This window comes from Neolamprologus multifasciatus, chromosome 4 (assembly GCF_963576455.1).
Source record: "Neolamprologus multifasciatus chromosome 4, fNeoMul1.2, whole genome shotgun sequence".
Lineage (NCBI taxonomy): Eukaryota > Metazoa > Chordata > Actinopteri > Cichliformes > Cichlidae > Neolamprologus > Neolamprologus multifasciatus.
The window spans coordinates 7583452-7600769 of NC_140442.1; the positions used below are offsets into that span (position 1 = coordinate 7583452).

The 17318-nt window shown below is 39.5% G+C and overlaps 1 protein-coding gene across 3 annotated transcripts in view; it reads right to left on the reverse strand.

The window, feature by feature from the left end:
• The window catches only part of cacnb1 (calcium channel, voltage-dependent, beta 1 subunit), a 42273-nt gene that overhangs the window by 11788 nt on the left and 13167 nt on the right, over positions 1-17318 (reverse strand). For 2 of the 3 annotated variants that reach the window (XM_085156328.1, XM_085156330.1), the window contains 7 exons: positions 7805-7924; positions 7500-7622; positions 6475-6611; positions 5175-5242; positions 3946-4106; positions 193-273; positions 38-96 (listed from right to left, as the gene is read on the reverse strand). In XM_085156328.1, coding sequence (XP_085012454.1) covers positions 38-96; positions 193-273; positions 3946-4106; positions 5175-5242; positions 6475-6611; positions 7500-7622; positions 7805-7924 — 749 coding nt within the window. Of the gene's footprint in view, positions 1-37; positions 97-192; positions 274-3454; positions 3484-3945; positions 4107-5174; positions 5243-6474; positions 6612-7499; positions 7623-7804; positions 7925-17318 lie in introns of all 3 variants that reach the window. The other variant, XM_085156329.1, reaches the window with a different exon arrangement.

Consider the following 17318-nt stretch of genomic DNA (forward strand, 5'->3'; position numbering starts at 1 on the left):
ACTAAAATCCTGGATGGGTGTAAGCCTCCATTCTTACCTGCCCTCAAACTTGTGTTTCAGGAAGTCAAAAAGTGCTTTCTGCATCATGTCCGTCACCTAAAAAAACATCAGACATCAGAAACAAGTAATATTTAATAGTAATATCCAATGAAAGTAGAAATTACAAGGCGAGAATGCGCTGCTTCTCCTTACTTCATAGCCTTTGAGTGAAGGTCCGACTAGGACGATGGGCCTCATGGAGGGAACCACGTCGTAAGGGGGGACATGCTCCATCTGAGCACGGACAACACAGCACGTGAGTTGGTGTCACGTTATACACTCAGCACATTTCCAAAGACCTTAGAAGACCTGCAGTCACAGGGTTATACTCACACACAAATCAACATTAACTTGACACAAAACAGCCCCGCCCACTCCCCATAAACCCTCCTTCTCTTCTGTGAGCAGTCAGATTGATGGATGGAGAGTTCCAGAAGTTTGGAGTCCATTCGCGTTATTGAGTGTCTATGAATGTTCAGGGTCAGGGATCAATTTCTCACCCAAAGCCCTGGCTTCTACTTCTCAGTCTGCAGTCTCACATAATTAAAGTGCCTGTAATTAACCCAGATGCCAGGTTGTCAGGAGAAATCTTGTGACTGCGTCACAGCTCTTAAGACAAATGTCATCCTTTGCAGCTCTTTCTTTTCCTTCTGCAATGTCACATAATTACTGCAAGGTATTGTTTGCAGTACGAGTAGTATTTTACGGTAAAAAAAATCAACTTTCTTATATTTAAAAAAAAAATAAAACTAAAAAATCAGTGTAGCATTTATAATCAAATTTCCACCTGCATTGTTGAACTTTAGGCTCATTTGTAAGTTATCAACTGATCCATTAGTTTCTGTCCTCTGTCAGTGAGAAATGGATGGAAGGAGTCACATGTCCAATATACTCTGACAATGAAATGGATGCTTTCTTTTTTTTTTTAACCTTTTCTACATTTGTACTCCAAGCACGCCGCCGCCCCTGTGCACGCTGTACAGCACTTCAGGCAAGAGAAAGTGCTGGAGTGTCCCGCTTCTACATTACATTACATAAAGCAGAACAACGGAAGCTCATTTCACCCAATTTGTATTCACAGAAGCTAAAAATACATATTATAAAAGCTTCCAAATGGCTCTCGTCTATAAAGGGGCAGCGCTGGAGCCCTGAACATCACAACACTACTCATTCGTTCGGGGAAAAACAGGAGCGCAGGGAACAATTTAGCACGGGGAGGAATGACACGCGGTTTATTGTTCTTCTCCAATCACACGTTATACAGTTCCGGCGTGTAGATATTCGGTTTCACAGTTTCATGTTTATACAATAGAAAAAAATCTAATTTATATGCAATACTTTTCAAAAATGATGCAAAGGATGACTGTGAATTTCCATCAGGTATCACGCAGAAAAAGATTAAAGATTAAAGATCAGACGAAAGATTAAACTGGAAAACTGAAATCAAATTACCCGACTTACCCATCCTTTCATTGAACTTCATGTTAGATATGCAGTTTTCCTTATATTATATTGCAATAATAAGTAATAATATTATTATGACACGGATTCAGCTCCAGAATTGGATGGGAATGGAAGAATTGATGGGTATTAACCCCGGCTTCATTTTTACTTCATTTTTAACTACTGTAACAAAGACATTTCACAGCTTTGGCGTAAATAAAATATATCTTATTTATATTCAATGATCTTACATGTGCTTCTGCATATCCATCATGTCTGCTAATCCAGTTTAAGAGCCATGGAAGGACTGGAGCTTATCCCAGCTGCCAGAGGGTGAAAGGTGGCGTATAAACTGGAGAGCTTTCCCAGTCTATTGTGGGGGCCGAGCCATATTTGTTTAGGTTTCAAACATGAATTGAAAGAAAGAACTTAAAGTATTTTATTCAGCCAGGGAGAAAATGAATCCCATTTGCATTATTTTCATGTCACAATCTCAGTTTTTTTTGTTGTTGATATCATTCAATTTCAGCTCTTGTCCTTTCTTCTTGTGATTATAGTAATAGTAGTAGTGTAGCTTGAGGATTCCCTCACTTGCTTTCTCCTGTCTGTATATCAGTACCTGTTACCTGTTTTCCCCAGTTTAAAGGTGGTTCTTCTTCTAGTTTTACTTCCCTTTTCTTTTCATAACTCATCCTTTAAAGAAAAGCAAGCTTACGGTCTTCAGGAAATAAATCTTATTTTCTTATGACCTTTACTAAAGACCAGTATAACCACTTTTCTCAATTTTACAATTTTACTCCTTGAGTAAAGTCAAATTCCCTTCAAATCACTTCATCGCTTCAGCTGTGGGTTTAACACTCTGCTATTGTAAATATGAAACATTTTAACATCCTATAGTACAAAATGAAACATTTATATCAAAACCTTTACACAAAATGTTTCACTTTTTTTGTTGATCGTCATGGTATGATGATGAATTTGCTATGAATTCTGGAACAGCTTATCTTCTTTCCTTGTCATATATCTGCTGCCAAAGGAAGTAATAAAGTAAGTACTGAACTACCTTTTCTTAGTATACAGAGAAGATAAACAGATGTTATTACGGCTGTTATGTAGATACTTCGCTCAGTTAATAACCTTGAAACTGACTATATGGCTGCAACCACAGTTGCCTCTTTCTCTTTGTCCTCAGTGCAGATGTCTGATTATACCCTCAAGTTATCTGGCATCATGTTTTCTCTCCTGTTTGTTTTCCCTAGCTGTCCCCCCCCCCCCCCCCCCCCCCCCACCCGGTTAATAATAATAAGCTATAATAATGTCTTTTCTCTGCAGTGAGTGGGATGTTTGATTAAACCTTTCAGGCTTCTTTTCTCTCCTGCTCTGTAGTTATTTCATTTATTAGTGTGCAATTTCCATTTTTTAATTGAAATGACTGGGAGTTACAAATGTCCTAAAGTGGGCTAAAAGTGCATAGTGAATAAAAAAATTGATGATAATATGTCGTGAAATGTTTTACAATTTTAAACCTTGTGAGATATTGCTGTGATAAGTATTGCTGTGCGAATGGTGTTGCTTGTATTTCTTACTCCTACCGCAACAGCCTTCAGCCTTTACGTGTGATTGAAATTGTGCAGAAAAGCATAGAAACTGCTGATTGTGGGCCACTGTGACTCAAATCAGCCATCACAAATGAAAATGAAAGCATGTCAGGACGCATTATAGCCACGTGCTGACTAACAGGGTCTGGGACGGCTCTGCACCTGCATCTGCACATTAACAGCTGTGATACACGCTCTGAGGAAATGACAGAAGTGTCAACACAATTCACAAATGATCCAGTGAATATTTTTGCGCTAACGAGCAGCAGAAGTGATACACAGAATAAAAAGAGGAGACAACAAACAGAAGACGAGGAGACGGAGGAAAAAAGACGAAATGCTAGAGGTTAGTCTTGAAGACAAGCCACACTCACCGACTTCTGTTTCTGTTTAGCCGGGCCACCTACAGTATCAATCCACACAAAAGCCAGAGGAGACAAAAAAAAGCACAAAACACAAGAGCACGTTTAGTTATTGACAGGTTTGGATTAGAGGGGTGGGGGAATTGGGAGAGGAGCTGTTTGTTGATTAAAGCAGAGTTTACACTGACTGCCTCCACTGTGAATTCATTTTCAAACTGATTCACACTGATATCCAGCAGCAGCCATTTCAGAGAGGATCAGTTAGCTCAACACCTCTCCCAGCTCAACAAGCACAGAAACGCACATCCAAACATATCAGTGTAACCGTGGGAGCCTGAGGGGCCAAACAGTGTTAGATTTTGGGTCTATAGCAGCAGCAGTTATTAGAGGTTAGTGAGAGATGTAGAGTGGAAGAAGGAGAGCTTAAACCTGGATATCTTGGAGGAAAGGGGGGCAAATGCAGGACGGAGGAGGAGAGAGATCACCCGGCCCTCTAATGTTACCTTCTTAAAGAAGGGCAGTCGGTGGATGTTGGCCTGGGGGGATGTTACGCTGCCTGACATGCTCTTGGAAGAGCGAGGGTCACCCTGGGACTCAGGGGCCTCCTCAGCCTCCAGGTCGAGGGGGTCAACGTCAAAGGCCACTGTGGACATGTCCACGTGAGCTGATGATGGGAAGGGTGGACGTTGGAGAGACGGAACAAAAGAACAGGAGAAAGAGGAGAAAGCGAGATGAGGCGGAGTGAAAAAGGATGAGAGCAGAGAGAATAGCAGAAGGGAGAAAAGGCAAGAGGGGGAAGAATAAAGTGTGAGAGGCATCCAGAGAGAGGCAAGAGATGGCACAGAGACTGGAAAAAAGTGACACAGAGTATGATTTAAACTGGAAACGACACTTACAAGAGTCTTAAAAAGAACACACCACAATTTTATGAGGCAGAGCACAGAAAGTGAGTTTGGTGCGACGAGAAAGAAACAAAACCTGAAGTAAAGATGTGAACGAACCGTTGAGAAGGATGGCTGCAGCGGGAACTGGAAAAAGGTACAGGTAGGAAAGAAGGAAGCAAGCAAAGAGGGAAGTTTGGGGTGGAGACAGGGTGTGTGTTGCTATAAGGATGAGGGAGGGTGAATGGGGCCTTGCAGGTGTCTTGTTTTAAAGGTATATATTGGAAGGGTTGAGTAATTGTAACAAAATTGTACAAAAGTAGCAAAATCCACTTACTGGCTCATTAAAATGTGTGTATATATCTAACTCTCTCTCTAGTATATCTCGAATCTATGTCAAATTCTGACTTTGAGTCAGAACAACAACTTAGGATGTACAAGGTGTGTTAGAGAGATGATTTTTCTGTTACACAGACATGCAAAGCCTTTTAAAGTCAATCAAGAGATGTTTATGTTTACCCATTTCCTCCACCGTCTCTCCTTCTCTCTGTCAGCCAGACATACTTAACAAGCTTAATGAGTGAAGTTCATTTTCGGCTCTATTTCAGTCCCGTCTTGTGTGCTAATGACAGACCTCCTAAGACCTTCACACAGCAACCCACTGAGACACGCTGTGATTCATCATCATGCCTGACTAACTAGCCAATTAAAATCTTCATCTAAATATCAGGCGCCCGTCTCATCTTGCTATCTCTCTCGCTCTCTCTCACCCTTTCAGGTGCCCACACAAACGCGCACACACACAGACAGGCACTATGTTTCCACGTGACAGGGCGACCTTGTGACCTCACCTGTTCCAGGTGGAGTAGGCCTGCGGGTTCCCGTGGCAACGTCAAGACTAGAACTTCCTCCAGATTTACTGAAATACAGAAAAACGGGCATAAATCATAGCTTGGAGAACGATGCATGATTCTTTTTGATTGAATTTTTATTTTCTACCTTAAACAAAGAAGAAGACACAAATTGTTACATATAATGATGCGAATGTGAACATTAACCCTTCCGCCAGAGCTACAAAGAAATTGAAAATCGTTTTTGTTTTTTTAACATATATTTCTAGTTAGAGAAATTTAAGAGGCTTATCCCTCAAAACTGTAAATACAAAAAAGTTGCACAAAATAGTTTCCCACCACAGAAAATTTATTTTAAGTGTGTTCATAGTTTTATTTTTGAAATACACCAATTTTCATATACTGCAGGAAAAACAAAAATAAATATTATAATGCAAATTTGCAAAAAAACAGCATGTGCATCAAAATAAACTATTTCCAGCAGTGCAATATGAGTCCTAAGCATCCCAGAAACCACACAGAAAGTCATAAAGTCAAACATAACTTTTAAAAACACCAGTATAGGCTCATAAGGCCCTGATAGTAAAAAAAACTACATTTCTGCAAAATGACGCCACTTCCGGTTTCGGGCAGGTCATGGCGGACATGCGATAGTTCGTGCTGATGGAGTAGGAAGTGTTATGAACAGCTGATCGGATCGGCAAAGCGTGTTTCTGGAATATTATGTTTTTGTTGCTGCAAGTGCTTTTTATGCAGTTTTTGCAAAGCTATAAGTGGAAGGAAACTGTGACCTAGGACAAGCTGATGGCATAAGATGTAAGTACAACTCCTCCGGTTTCATATGCAAAAAAAATTATTGCGCTATCTTACGTGGTTGCAGTGCTACCGGGATTTAAAAATAGTTACGCAAAACGGAGAGTGCCCGCTCCGACCGGCTTTAAAGGGTTAAAAAACAAAGAGAACACGTGGAAAACTGCTTAAATTACCTGCTGACTGTGCAGAAATTCATATCCAACTAATATCTATATTAAAATCTGTTTCAGCATTGACATTTAAATAGTTCAGTATTTAACATTCCTCTACTGCATGTGTAAATACAGAGACTATAGAGACTTTTGTACACACTATACTATAGATGCACTGAGTAACACAGTGACTCACAGCAGTGCTTTTGTCTATTTCAGTATGTTTTACATTGCCGCTGAGTGCTGTGTGACTCATGTGTGACCTGTTTTAAAGAGTGGGTTCTTGTTTGTGCTGCTGATAACGCAGACACAGAGAGCTCGCTCTTCATTGTTACCTGGAGCTGAGTCGGTTTTGCCTCATCCTCTGCTCCTGCAGCAGACGGGTGTTCTCCAGTTTGACCGGGCTGGGAATGAAGCCCACCTCACAGCCCTCTTTCACCAGACGCCCGATCCACCAGTCATTGTTGTACTTCTGTATTCAGAACAGACAGGCATCAGAGGGCAATGCAGCATTTTATACACATATATTTTACCATTTGACCCTTATTTTCTGCCATGGATATATTAAACATGAGAATCCACCATTGTACAAACATGGCTATAGTTTCAAACCTTCTTAATGCCGGGGGATGACTATCTGAAGAAATGGCTTAAGGAGAGAGCAGCCTTAAAAGGAGTGGAGTTAAAGTGTCTCATCTCAAACAGAAGACCAAGGTCCAATATAAGGCTTAATTTAAACTGTGAATCATCACTTCTCCAGTAGAGCACAAGAGCATTTCTGCAGCCAGAAATTTTTCCCAAATAGGGCTGCATTAAAACTTTCATCATTTAAAACTTTTTGGATATGATTATTAAGGTTTTATATGAAACTTTAGACTAAATAAAAACTGTAAAACAAGCTAAATGACAGCCCAAACTTGGTAAAAACGCACAATTCTGTATCTTGAGTCACTCAAAGTATTAAACAGTATTAAACAAATCAGAGCACTACTTTTATTTAGCAAATATTTTCCCATTTTTTCCCAAATTTGGATCACCCATTTCTCACTGCACTGCAGCTTGTATTGCTGCTAACTCCCACTCATGGCCTGGCTAGGCTTTACAAAAGAAGGAGGCAGTGCAATAAGTTGTAGCATGATCCCTCATTGGTTTCCCACCCACCACCACTGACAGTTTTTGGATGGGGCCAATATGCTACTGGCATTCTTTTCCCAATACCATCCAAAATCCAAAATATCCTCACTCGAACTCAAAAGCATTAACTTTATTTAACGTTGGTGCTCTAAGCCACAGAAATTACTCTCAGTGTGAAAAATGTACTGAAATGACTCTATAATAAGAGAATGAAATAAGTCCAAACCTCTTTAATGTGCAAGAAGTCTTTGGCTTCAAAGGAGATGGCCATGCCCTGCACAGGAACATCATCATTGGGGCCTGGGTTGTAACCAACATTTGTACGCACAGCAAATGCCACTGGTTTGGTCTGGAGCCAAGATGGGAGAAAAGGTATTAGTATGCACAGAGCAGCTCACTAAATCGTACTTTAGAGCTGCCTGATACCGCTGAAGAGGTTTAACGGTGTCCAAACACTTAATCACATGACAGTTACTCAATAAGGATGAGCACACAGCATAAGAGATGGATGTGAAAGGCTTGATCTCTGACCTTTGCTTTCTCGAGTGTGGCGAGAGCCTGCCTGTCGGCCTCCTTCCTCAGAGCCTCAGGATCCTCCTCCAGGGACACGTCCGAGTCCGACGGTCGGCTGGTGTAGGAGTCTGCAGAGCCCTGAATTCATATAACGAAAGCAGAGTTAGACCAAATGAGCATGAGGTTTGCAGTCTAACTGATGAATTGCATGCACATCAGTCGACTCGTGTTGCACCTTAAATCCAGGTATGTATCTTTCAGCTAGGAGGAGTAAAGGTTGCAGCCTGTTTTTTTAATATCCTGACTAGAGATGGACCGATCCGATATTACGTATCGGTATCGGTCCGATACTGACCCAAATTACTGGATCGGATATCGGTGAGAAATAAAAAATGTAATCCGATCCATTAAATATCAAAAAAGCACCTTACAAAACTTGCTACACGGCGTAACTCGGCTCATAACTGTAGCACGTAGCAGCAGTATGCATCACGTGATAGAGCAGCTGTGTGTATTTGTAGCCTTGCTAGCAAACCAGCATTTCATCTCCGAGGAAGTTATCCCAGAGAGAAGTAAAGCAAGTGTGTAAGTTCATCTCTGAATGTTTGTAAAGCGTTCCCACGTTAAGCTTAACAACCGAGATATGGAGCGACTGCCTCTCTCTCTCCCTCTCCTGCTGCTGCTTCAATCGTGAAACTGCTTAATGATCAGCTGATCGGCTTTTCTGTCGCGAGTCCGTCTCTCTTGTTTGTTTTTGGCCCACTTCTCACCAGAAAGAGGAAACCAGCGGCTGAACAACAGCAGCACGTTTAAGCTTGATATGCTGTTGTTAGAATTTATTTAATATTACTTTCTACACCAGGATCCTTTTCTAGCAGCTGACCGCTGGTAACTGTGCAGGGGCGGATCGAGCAAAGTGTAGCCAGGGGGGGCCGATAGGGCATGAACAGGCAAAAGGGGGCACAAAGACATACTTTTCTTTCTTATTCTCATTTAAAATGTCTAGCTTTTAATAAATAATTATCTGACTCTTACACCCAAAGTTTTAATCTGATGTAAAATATATAGAAGTCCATTACTGTATATAGTAACTGTTAAGTCTAATATAGTAAGCTATACTACTTTTTCCTTCCGGAAGATACCATCCGTGCAGTCTGCAATTCTGTTGAAGAAAGATGTTGAATCTATTTAATTATTCTTGAAAAATAATTTATTTTTGTGCATTTTCCCCCCTGCATCAAATTAATTTTGATTACATCGATTAAGCATCATGAGGTGGAGGGTGGTTCCCTTTTTCTTTTTTTGCTGGGAGTTTGCAACCCTATTAGTATAGTACTCATACCAGAATAGGGAGGATGGAGCAGGTTTAAGTTTATTAGATTGATCAGTATTGCTGAACTATGAAATATTTTGGGCGCAGTGTATTTTTTACATACAGGTTTAACAGAATAGCTTTAGTGTTGTTATTTATTTAAACTTGAGTATAAACTTATACAAAATGCAGCAAGATATTAAAAAATTTTATTGATTAAAAAACACACTATATCGGATTCGTATCGGTATCGGCAGATATCCAAATTTATGATATCGGTATCGGTATCGGACATAAAAAAGTGGTATCGTGCCATCTCTAATCCTGACATTATAATATCAAGACCTCCTTGTGAAGCGCAACCTAAATAAACACAAAGAGAACCCCGCCCATCACACTGCATGAAGCTGACTCTGTGTTATTCGAGGTTGGAAGGATGCATAACATTTTCATTTGCCGACACTTCCACCGCAGTATCGAGAGCGGCCGGGGTGTTAAATCTTATTTTTTGCACAGGCACAATAGATTCAGCGTGTGTGGGTGTGTCAAGTACGGACAGAAAGATGTGGAGAGGGGAAAAAATGGCTCGAGGACTGTTTATAATATCAGCGAGGATATAAATTTCTCATGAAGTGGCTACAGTTTCTAACACATCCACCACTCATGCACTGTAACTCGACTCTCTCCTGCTGACCCTCATTCAGACACCCATGCCACAATCAAAAACCCGAGCCTCCTCCGAGCCTGCAGAGTCGACCCGCTGTACTGCACAGCAAGTCCAGCGCAGGGAGAGAGGCAGCCTGAACTTCTGAAGTGTTCGAGTGTTCAATTTATATAACAATCCCACTTGTTCTCTTGTTGCTGTTTTCGTTTTTGAGCTGACAGGCTGCCTGATGCTTTGTGGGAGGCACTGACAAAAATGCGGACAGATGAATGTTCCAGGCAGAAAAAATGAGTCACTAGGTGTGGGTTTTTAAAATAGAGGTGAGAATGAACAAAGATGACATACAGCATATGCAATGATGATGAAAAATTCCCTGCACATGTGTACTCAGACAAACAGTGAGTATAACAGATATCTTTGGACTGTGGCCGGCTATTGTTAGGAATTTCTTTCAGTATTGATGCCAATATTAGAGTTAAAGTATGTCAACAATTTTTTTTTTTTTATAAATCCACAGATTGGAGAACGTGAGTATACTAGCAGTGCTTTTCACTGTGTAACTACACTCAGTGCATTACTGGTCAAATCTTACTGCTGGCACTGCTGTTGCTTTCTGTTTTCCTTAAAGCTTAGCAACCACCAACAACACAGGACATGTGATTTATCCTACTTTTGCAAAGAAGAAAAAAGTTAAACCGTCATACCTTTACATGAAGCACTTAGCTGCTTTGTGGAGTTAATGGTAAGAAAACATTAGAAGTAACTGTGTGAGTTTATTCATCTATCTAGTTTAATCCAACCATCACATAGGCCTAAGTTTGTATTCTCAGTGATTATGAAAAACTGTTAATGGAAATAAACCCATTAACAGCTTTACTTCAGGCTCCTGATAGCCACTGTTACATCTGTTCCATCCTGTTACTTCTTTTCCAAAACTGACACAATACGAATCAGGACTATATATTGTTTAAATAAGAAAGAATGATTTTCATGTAATCAATCACTTCTGTTTCTTTTAAAATATAACTATAGATATATAAATATATATCCTAATAATAAATATAGATTGTTCCTTTCCTATACTGGAGGACTTCACCTGCAGGCTTTTCCCACACTTTTATAATAACTGTTCCAGTGTTTCTCCAGTGGGTCTAATAGCACACCTAGTAGTTCTTTGGAGTACAGCAGGTGGGACGTTACATTATTTTTTAAATTTTAATATCTAGTAAAAAAAAAAATCATTTCCCTAAAATAATTAAGCTGTAATTAGTTCAATTAAAGTAAACCTTTTGCATTCAGTATTTCAAAGGCTCATACGATTTCTGATGCCGATCAGTGAACTGTCTGCATGTAAGTTTTATGATCATAATAATAATTTGATTTTATTTATAGGTGCCTTTAAAAACACCCAAGGACACTCTAATATAAATGAACAAAAGACAAGTTAAAATTAGACAGTGCAAATGATCTGATTCCTCTTATTAGCTACAGAACATTAATGAGTGAGTCTAAAACTCACATATTTGCTTGAGGCCTCTTATTTTGCAATGACTGTAGAAAGTGTGATGACTTCGTCCGCCTCTGCAACCAATTACAGACTCACCAATGCTAATATTAATACAGTTACACTGCCATCTTAGCAGCACCACACAATGAGAAATCACAGTTATTTTGCTCTGGTCACTAGGTACATACACACATTTGTTAGGTACAATTGGTAATTACCAGATTGGTCTCCCTTTAGCCTTCACAACTGCCTTATTCTTTATGGCAAAGATTCAACAAGGTGCCAGAAACATTCCATAAGATTTTGGATTATATGATGCTCAGTTGGTCATAAGGGTTGGCCCCTTTTTGTGCAAAGAAAATTACATTACACATTAAAAAAACAGCCTGTTCAACTGACACAAGGCAGGATGGATCCAAACGCTCATTGGGTTTACATCAAATTCTTACCCTACAATCCAAACGCAATAACAGAATTCAGCACCCATCAGACCAGACAATGCTTTTCCAATCTTCTGTTGTCCAATTTTAGTAAATCAGTGTGAACTGTAGTCTCAGGTAAATGCTCTTAGCTGACAGGAGTGGCTTGCAGCGCAGTCCTCTGCTAAGGTAGCCCATCTGCTTCAAGTTTTGATATGTTGTGCATTCAGAGACGGTGTTCTGTGTAACTTTGTTGTATAGAGAGGTTACAATGAAGTTCTCAATTCAATTCAATTCAATTTTATTTATATAGCGCCAAATCACAACAAATGTCGCCTCAAGGCGCTTCATCTGCAGTTCTGCAGGTAACAAGGCAGATATCAGAGATAGTTTCTCTTTTTTGAACCATCCTTTGTAAATTCCAGAGATCCAATTCCAATCCAATCCAGTTTTATTTATAAAGCGCTTTAAGATACCCAGCACAGGACCAAAGTGACCAAAGAGATGGTTTATGGGAAAATCCCAGTGGATGAGCAGTTTCTGAATTACCCAGGCACTAACAACACCAACAACCACACCACATTTAAAGTCACTTAAATCACCTTTCTTCCCTATTCTGATGCTCAGTTTGAACTACTTGATAAGTAGTTGAACACATGCACCCAATAAAGGGGCCAATGAAAGGGGCCAATAAAAGGGATTACATTAAAGATTGAATGAGGAAAATATCAAAGCAGATTATCTTATCACAAGAAAGTAGGCTGGTTTGGTTTCGTGTTATGTTTTTTAGAAAATGAAAAGAAGACGAAGGTAGATGTTTGATTTCATATTAGAAATAAATGAAACCACACATACTAATGTTGATTCTAGCTCTGCCACCTGTCATACCGAGGCCCTCTGTGACTTGGCAACAGCACACTAAATGTAGTTCCTCCCTGTTTCCAAGGCAATGGCCAGTGACTCCTTGTGTCCTCGGGCATTTACAAGCCATCCACACTTCCTGTTTCATTTACTCGAACACTCAAAGCGGTGCGCCCACATCCCACTCAAGTAGGAAGAATGATCCTGTGAGTGGTACGCCGCATCTAATGAGGATAGCCGCCTGTACTTAGTGACTCTGAGTCATTTTCTACACCATAGAGGTGCGTCCCAATGTGAAGCCCTGCCTAAGAGAAGGTTAACAGACACTGGAAGGGAACCCAGGGGGATGTTTTTAGAGAATAAGAGCTGAAATGACGTTGGAAACTACCTGTGAATAACACGCTCAGTACAACAGGTCGGTGATGCAGCAAAATATAGAGGGAGTGGGAGGGACAAGAGATGACTATGAAGTTGTGCTTGAATAACTTGATTTATGTCACACACAGCCAGGAATAAATGTGAAGGACACAAAAGTCAATAATTTATCCCCAAAAAAGTGGAAACGAGGAGAAGAAAAAATAGAAACCACTTGATAACCTTTCTACACCTTTGTCCCGTCAATTCCATCAAAATGTGTGGACAGACTGAGCAAACAAATGAATTTCCTCCACCTCCACAGTCCCCTCCCTCCCCTCCTCCTCCTAGTCTCCCTCTCTGAAGTCAATGAGTTGTGTCTCCAATTTAGCTGCTTGCTTCACTTCACATACAGCTACTGTTCAAAATAGCTACAGGCCACCTGATGGCAGAGCTGCTTTCTTATTGGCCGGGCCCAAGTAGAGACCCCAGCAGTGTCATAGTAACCATGGCTGCAGCTTATTACTGGCAGCCACAGAGCGCTGTATTGCAAAGGAGATACAGAAAGAAGATATGGGAATCAATAGTAAATGAAATGCCCTGATGTGAAATAAGAGGCAGGGAAATTGTATAAAAGCATTTCAACAGGTGATCAATGTGGTATTTTCTCACACTGGGAGACCGCAGTCTAGTCAATAGGCCTTAGATGTCAATAACTGCACCCAACAAAACATTATGGGCTTTGGGTAAGCTTTTTAAGGGATGTAGCAGATATAATATCAATGTTTTTACATGCTACAGTTTCCCACATCTAATGGATGAAATTCCAAAAACTTTTGTTCACAGAAGGAACAGATAGTGGGGAAAAAAGAAAAGAGAGGGAGGTAAAGTTCAGTAATGGTCCCGAACATGAACTGTTTTCCTTCCATTTTCTGCACAGTGGCTGCCATCATGATGAATTTACACCTCCTTAGCATTGATATTGAATAAATGGAGGGGGGGAGGTAAAGAGGGAGTGCAACAGAACGTAGGGGGGTAATAGAATAAGGAGCGACGGCGGGATGGTAAAAGCAAGTGCTTTGAATAATGAGGGTTGAAAAGAGTCACCCTGCAGTAAGGAAATTAGTTATTACTACAGTAAAAAAAAAGGAAAAAAAAGAGCTGTTCTTTCCATCTGAAGTAATTTATATTTGGTGGTGTCGGCTCTGTTCAGAAACCTCCTCGCCCTTTCACAGGCAAGCACTGACGGAGAGACCAGCAGCGACAAACCTGAAGTTCCTGATTGAGTTTGGCCCAGCATCAAAAGGAGGAGTTGGGTTACAAAGTGGCATGCAGCTAATCCAGACTAAATCACATTAAAGGAGACCTCTTGTGCTCATTTCCAACTTCATGTTTATTTAATGGACACTATTAAAGCAGCTTAAAAATAACCTTTTTAGCTCCCACCCTCCAAAATGTTCGAACAGCAGGTGGGTGGGGCTTCTGTGCTTACAGCCAGAGCTGTGTGTCGGAGATGACATCATAGAGAACTACAAATGTAGTTCCATATGTTGCTTTTGAATCATTTCCCTCATGGGAACAGTTTAGTACACATCGATCTATTATGGGGTTTTTATAAATTGTACGCAGGGACATTAAAGGAAAAAAAGAGAGGTCCCCTTTAACTAGCATACCGTATGTGATGTTTGCTAACTGGATGCATAGATGGGTATTACCTGACTAATCATCTGATGTGGTTTTGCACTGAGATCAGTTGATTGGCTGAGTTTTGCAGTTACTTATAATTGGGAAATAAAGTAGTAGTAGTAGTAGCAGATATATTTTAGTAGCATGCATTAAGCCTCAGCTTACAAAATGAAATTATTCGTTTGGCATTGATATTGTATTTGTCCCCATGTTTGTTCCTAACATCTTTAGAAAAACACAGCAGCTCATCAGCAGTGTTTTTCTGTTATGCAAGGCAACAGTGCAGAGGTCAAACATGTTAATTTGTGAGTATCACAAACAACAGGAACCCCACAGGTGTTGTCAGACTTCACAATGGGTTAGAAAGAAATAATTACCCTCAGAAAGCTCACACATACTGTGATTCTCTGCCCTGGTAATTATTCAGATAAAAATGCATTCACAATTGTCACATCAGAAGATGTGTAAATAAAAAAAAAAAAGCATGGAAAAACCACAACATTTAATATTCTTTTCCTATCTGCTTTATCTCGGTGTCTCCTCGGGGCCACAGTCATCAAAGAATTGAGAGAAGAAGAACACAACGATACAAGTAAGAAGTCTGACAGCCAACTGTGTAGTCATACCACATCCAGGGCGAGGTTAACTCAGTAAGAGAGGTAGGAGGGAAGAAATGGTGAAGTAGCAAAATATATGTCTCACAAACCTACTATTCACAGACCAAAGATTTCCTGGCTGAAGCTAATGGCCAGTGGCTGTAAATGGCCATGGCCCCCTCTCTGTCACAGCAGTGTCATGGCAACCAGATGGACGGAGAATGGAGATTACCAGAAAGATGAGTCATGGAGTGAACTCATCAGAAATCCCCACAAACAAGCAAACGTTGGAGTGTAAAAGCAAGTGTTCTAATACTGAACTGTTTGATGGACAAAACCCATCGGAGTTTGGAGTTTATTGTTATTGAAAATCTTTCTTCATTGCTTTTGAGACGTATAAATCACGAAAGCACAGGCTGCCAAATTCTGACACCAATAGAGAAAAGGTTTACAACACAAGCAACACAAGCAAAAGATCAATCTCAGGACATCTGCTGTGATGATCCTCGAGAATAAGGGAGAAGCCAAAATTAGATTTTCTGTTATACTTTCACTTATTTTACCATAGAAACAAAACCGTGATCATTATTAACGACATTTAAACTCCCTAGAAATCTAAAAATCGAATTATTTTAAAGTATAAAGATTATTATATTTGTATATAGTGTACATAATGAACCAACTGTATAAATGTAAGTAAGATGGAAAAACAAAATAATTCTAAAGACATTACTGTGCAGTGCAAAAATTCACTTGTAAAGAAATTTGTTGGTAATATGTTTACATATCACTTATTAAAGCCGGCTTTTTTCAATTAGGACCTTAAACTAAAGCTATAAAAATTCTTTCTATCAGTGACCTAGAGAAAGTTATTCATGCTTTAATTACATCTGGACTGGATTACTGCAACAAATTATACATCGGACGGAGCAAAAACAGCTGGTTCAAAATGTTGCTGCTGGCCTCCTGATAAGGACACAGAAGCGTGATCACAGTTAATTCTTAAATCGTTTCCCCAGCTTCCCGTGAAGTACAGGATTAATTAACTGTTGCTCACATATAAGTGCTTGGCTTGCATGAGCTTGCTCCTGGTTATTTATGAGATCTTTTACAATGTCTGTGTCTCATGTTGCTCACTTAGGGCTTCTTGATCAGTAGCTTCTAATAGTTTTTAATTTCTGAAGCTTGTACAGCTGAATACATGAATTACCATCATTATGACTCTTTTCATTGTTCTTAAAAGATTTGTATTGTTTCTATGATTATTTTACTTGCTGTGCAGCGCTTTGGACAATGTCTGTTGTGTTTAAATGTGCCACATACAAATGTGCTACAATTTAAAGCTAATTCTTATGCAAAAGATCATAGTTTCATTAGCAGATTTTAATGAGACATATACATGCTATAATAGAATAGAATAGAATAGCCTTTATTATCATTGTACAAAGTACAACGAAATTGGAGTGCCACTCCCTTGGTGCAAAAAGCAAAATAAATATAAATGTAAAATATAAAAAGAACAATAAAACAACTGTAGTGCTCAGACAATAAATAAGTACAATATATACAGGATAGCAGCATAATATAATGATAGTATGAATAATACAAACAAAATACAAACATTGTGTAAGTTAATTAAATATGTTAGCAATGCAACATAAACAGCCTAAATCAAGATCAAATTTGGAAACTCCTGAGCCTCAGTCCTTAGTGCTCACTTGCATATAAATGAATCAAAGTGATGACTTGTGTATCGCATGTGCGTCCCTATGTACAAAACTGCTCATTCAATTTAGAGAAAATAATTTTGCAAAACAACAACACAATATATAAGTTTCATTTGTCAATCTGTCAATACTCAATTTACAGAAACGTCACAGTGATGACATTTATTCTCTCTACTTTCTAATAAAAAAGGGCCAATACAATCATACCTGAGATCAGATAAAATGACAAATCTCAGGATTTCTTTCTAGAAAATGGAAAAATGTCAACATGTATTTTCATTCCCATATTGTTATTTACTGACAATGTTTGATATAAATTGATTAATAAAAAGAGGAAACATTTTTTAGCTGCAAATCATTACAAAAATATTCAACTGAAGTTTAACTCAATTATTGCCCAAAACCA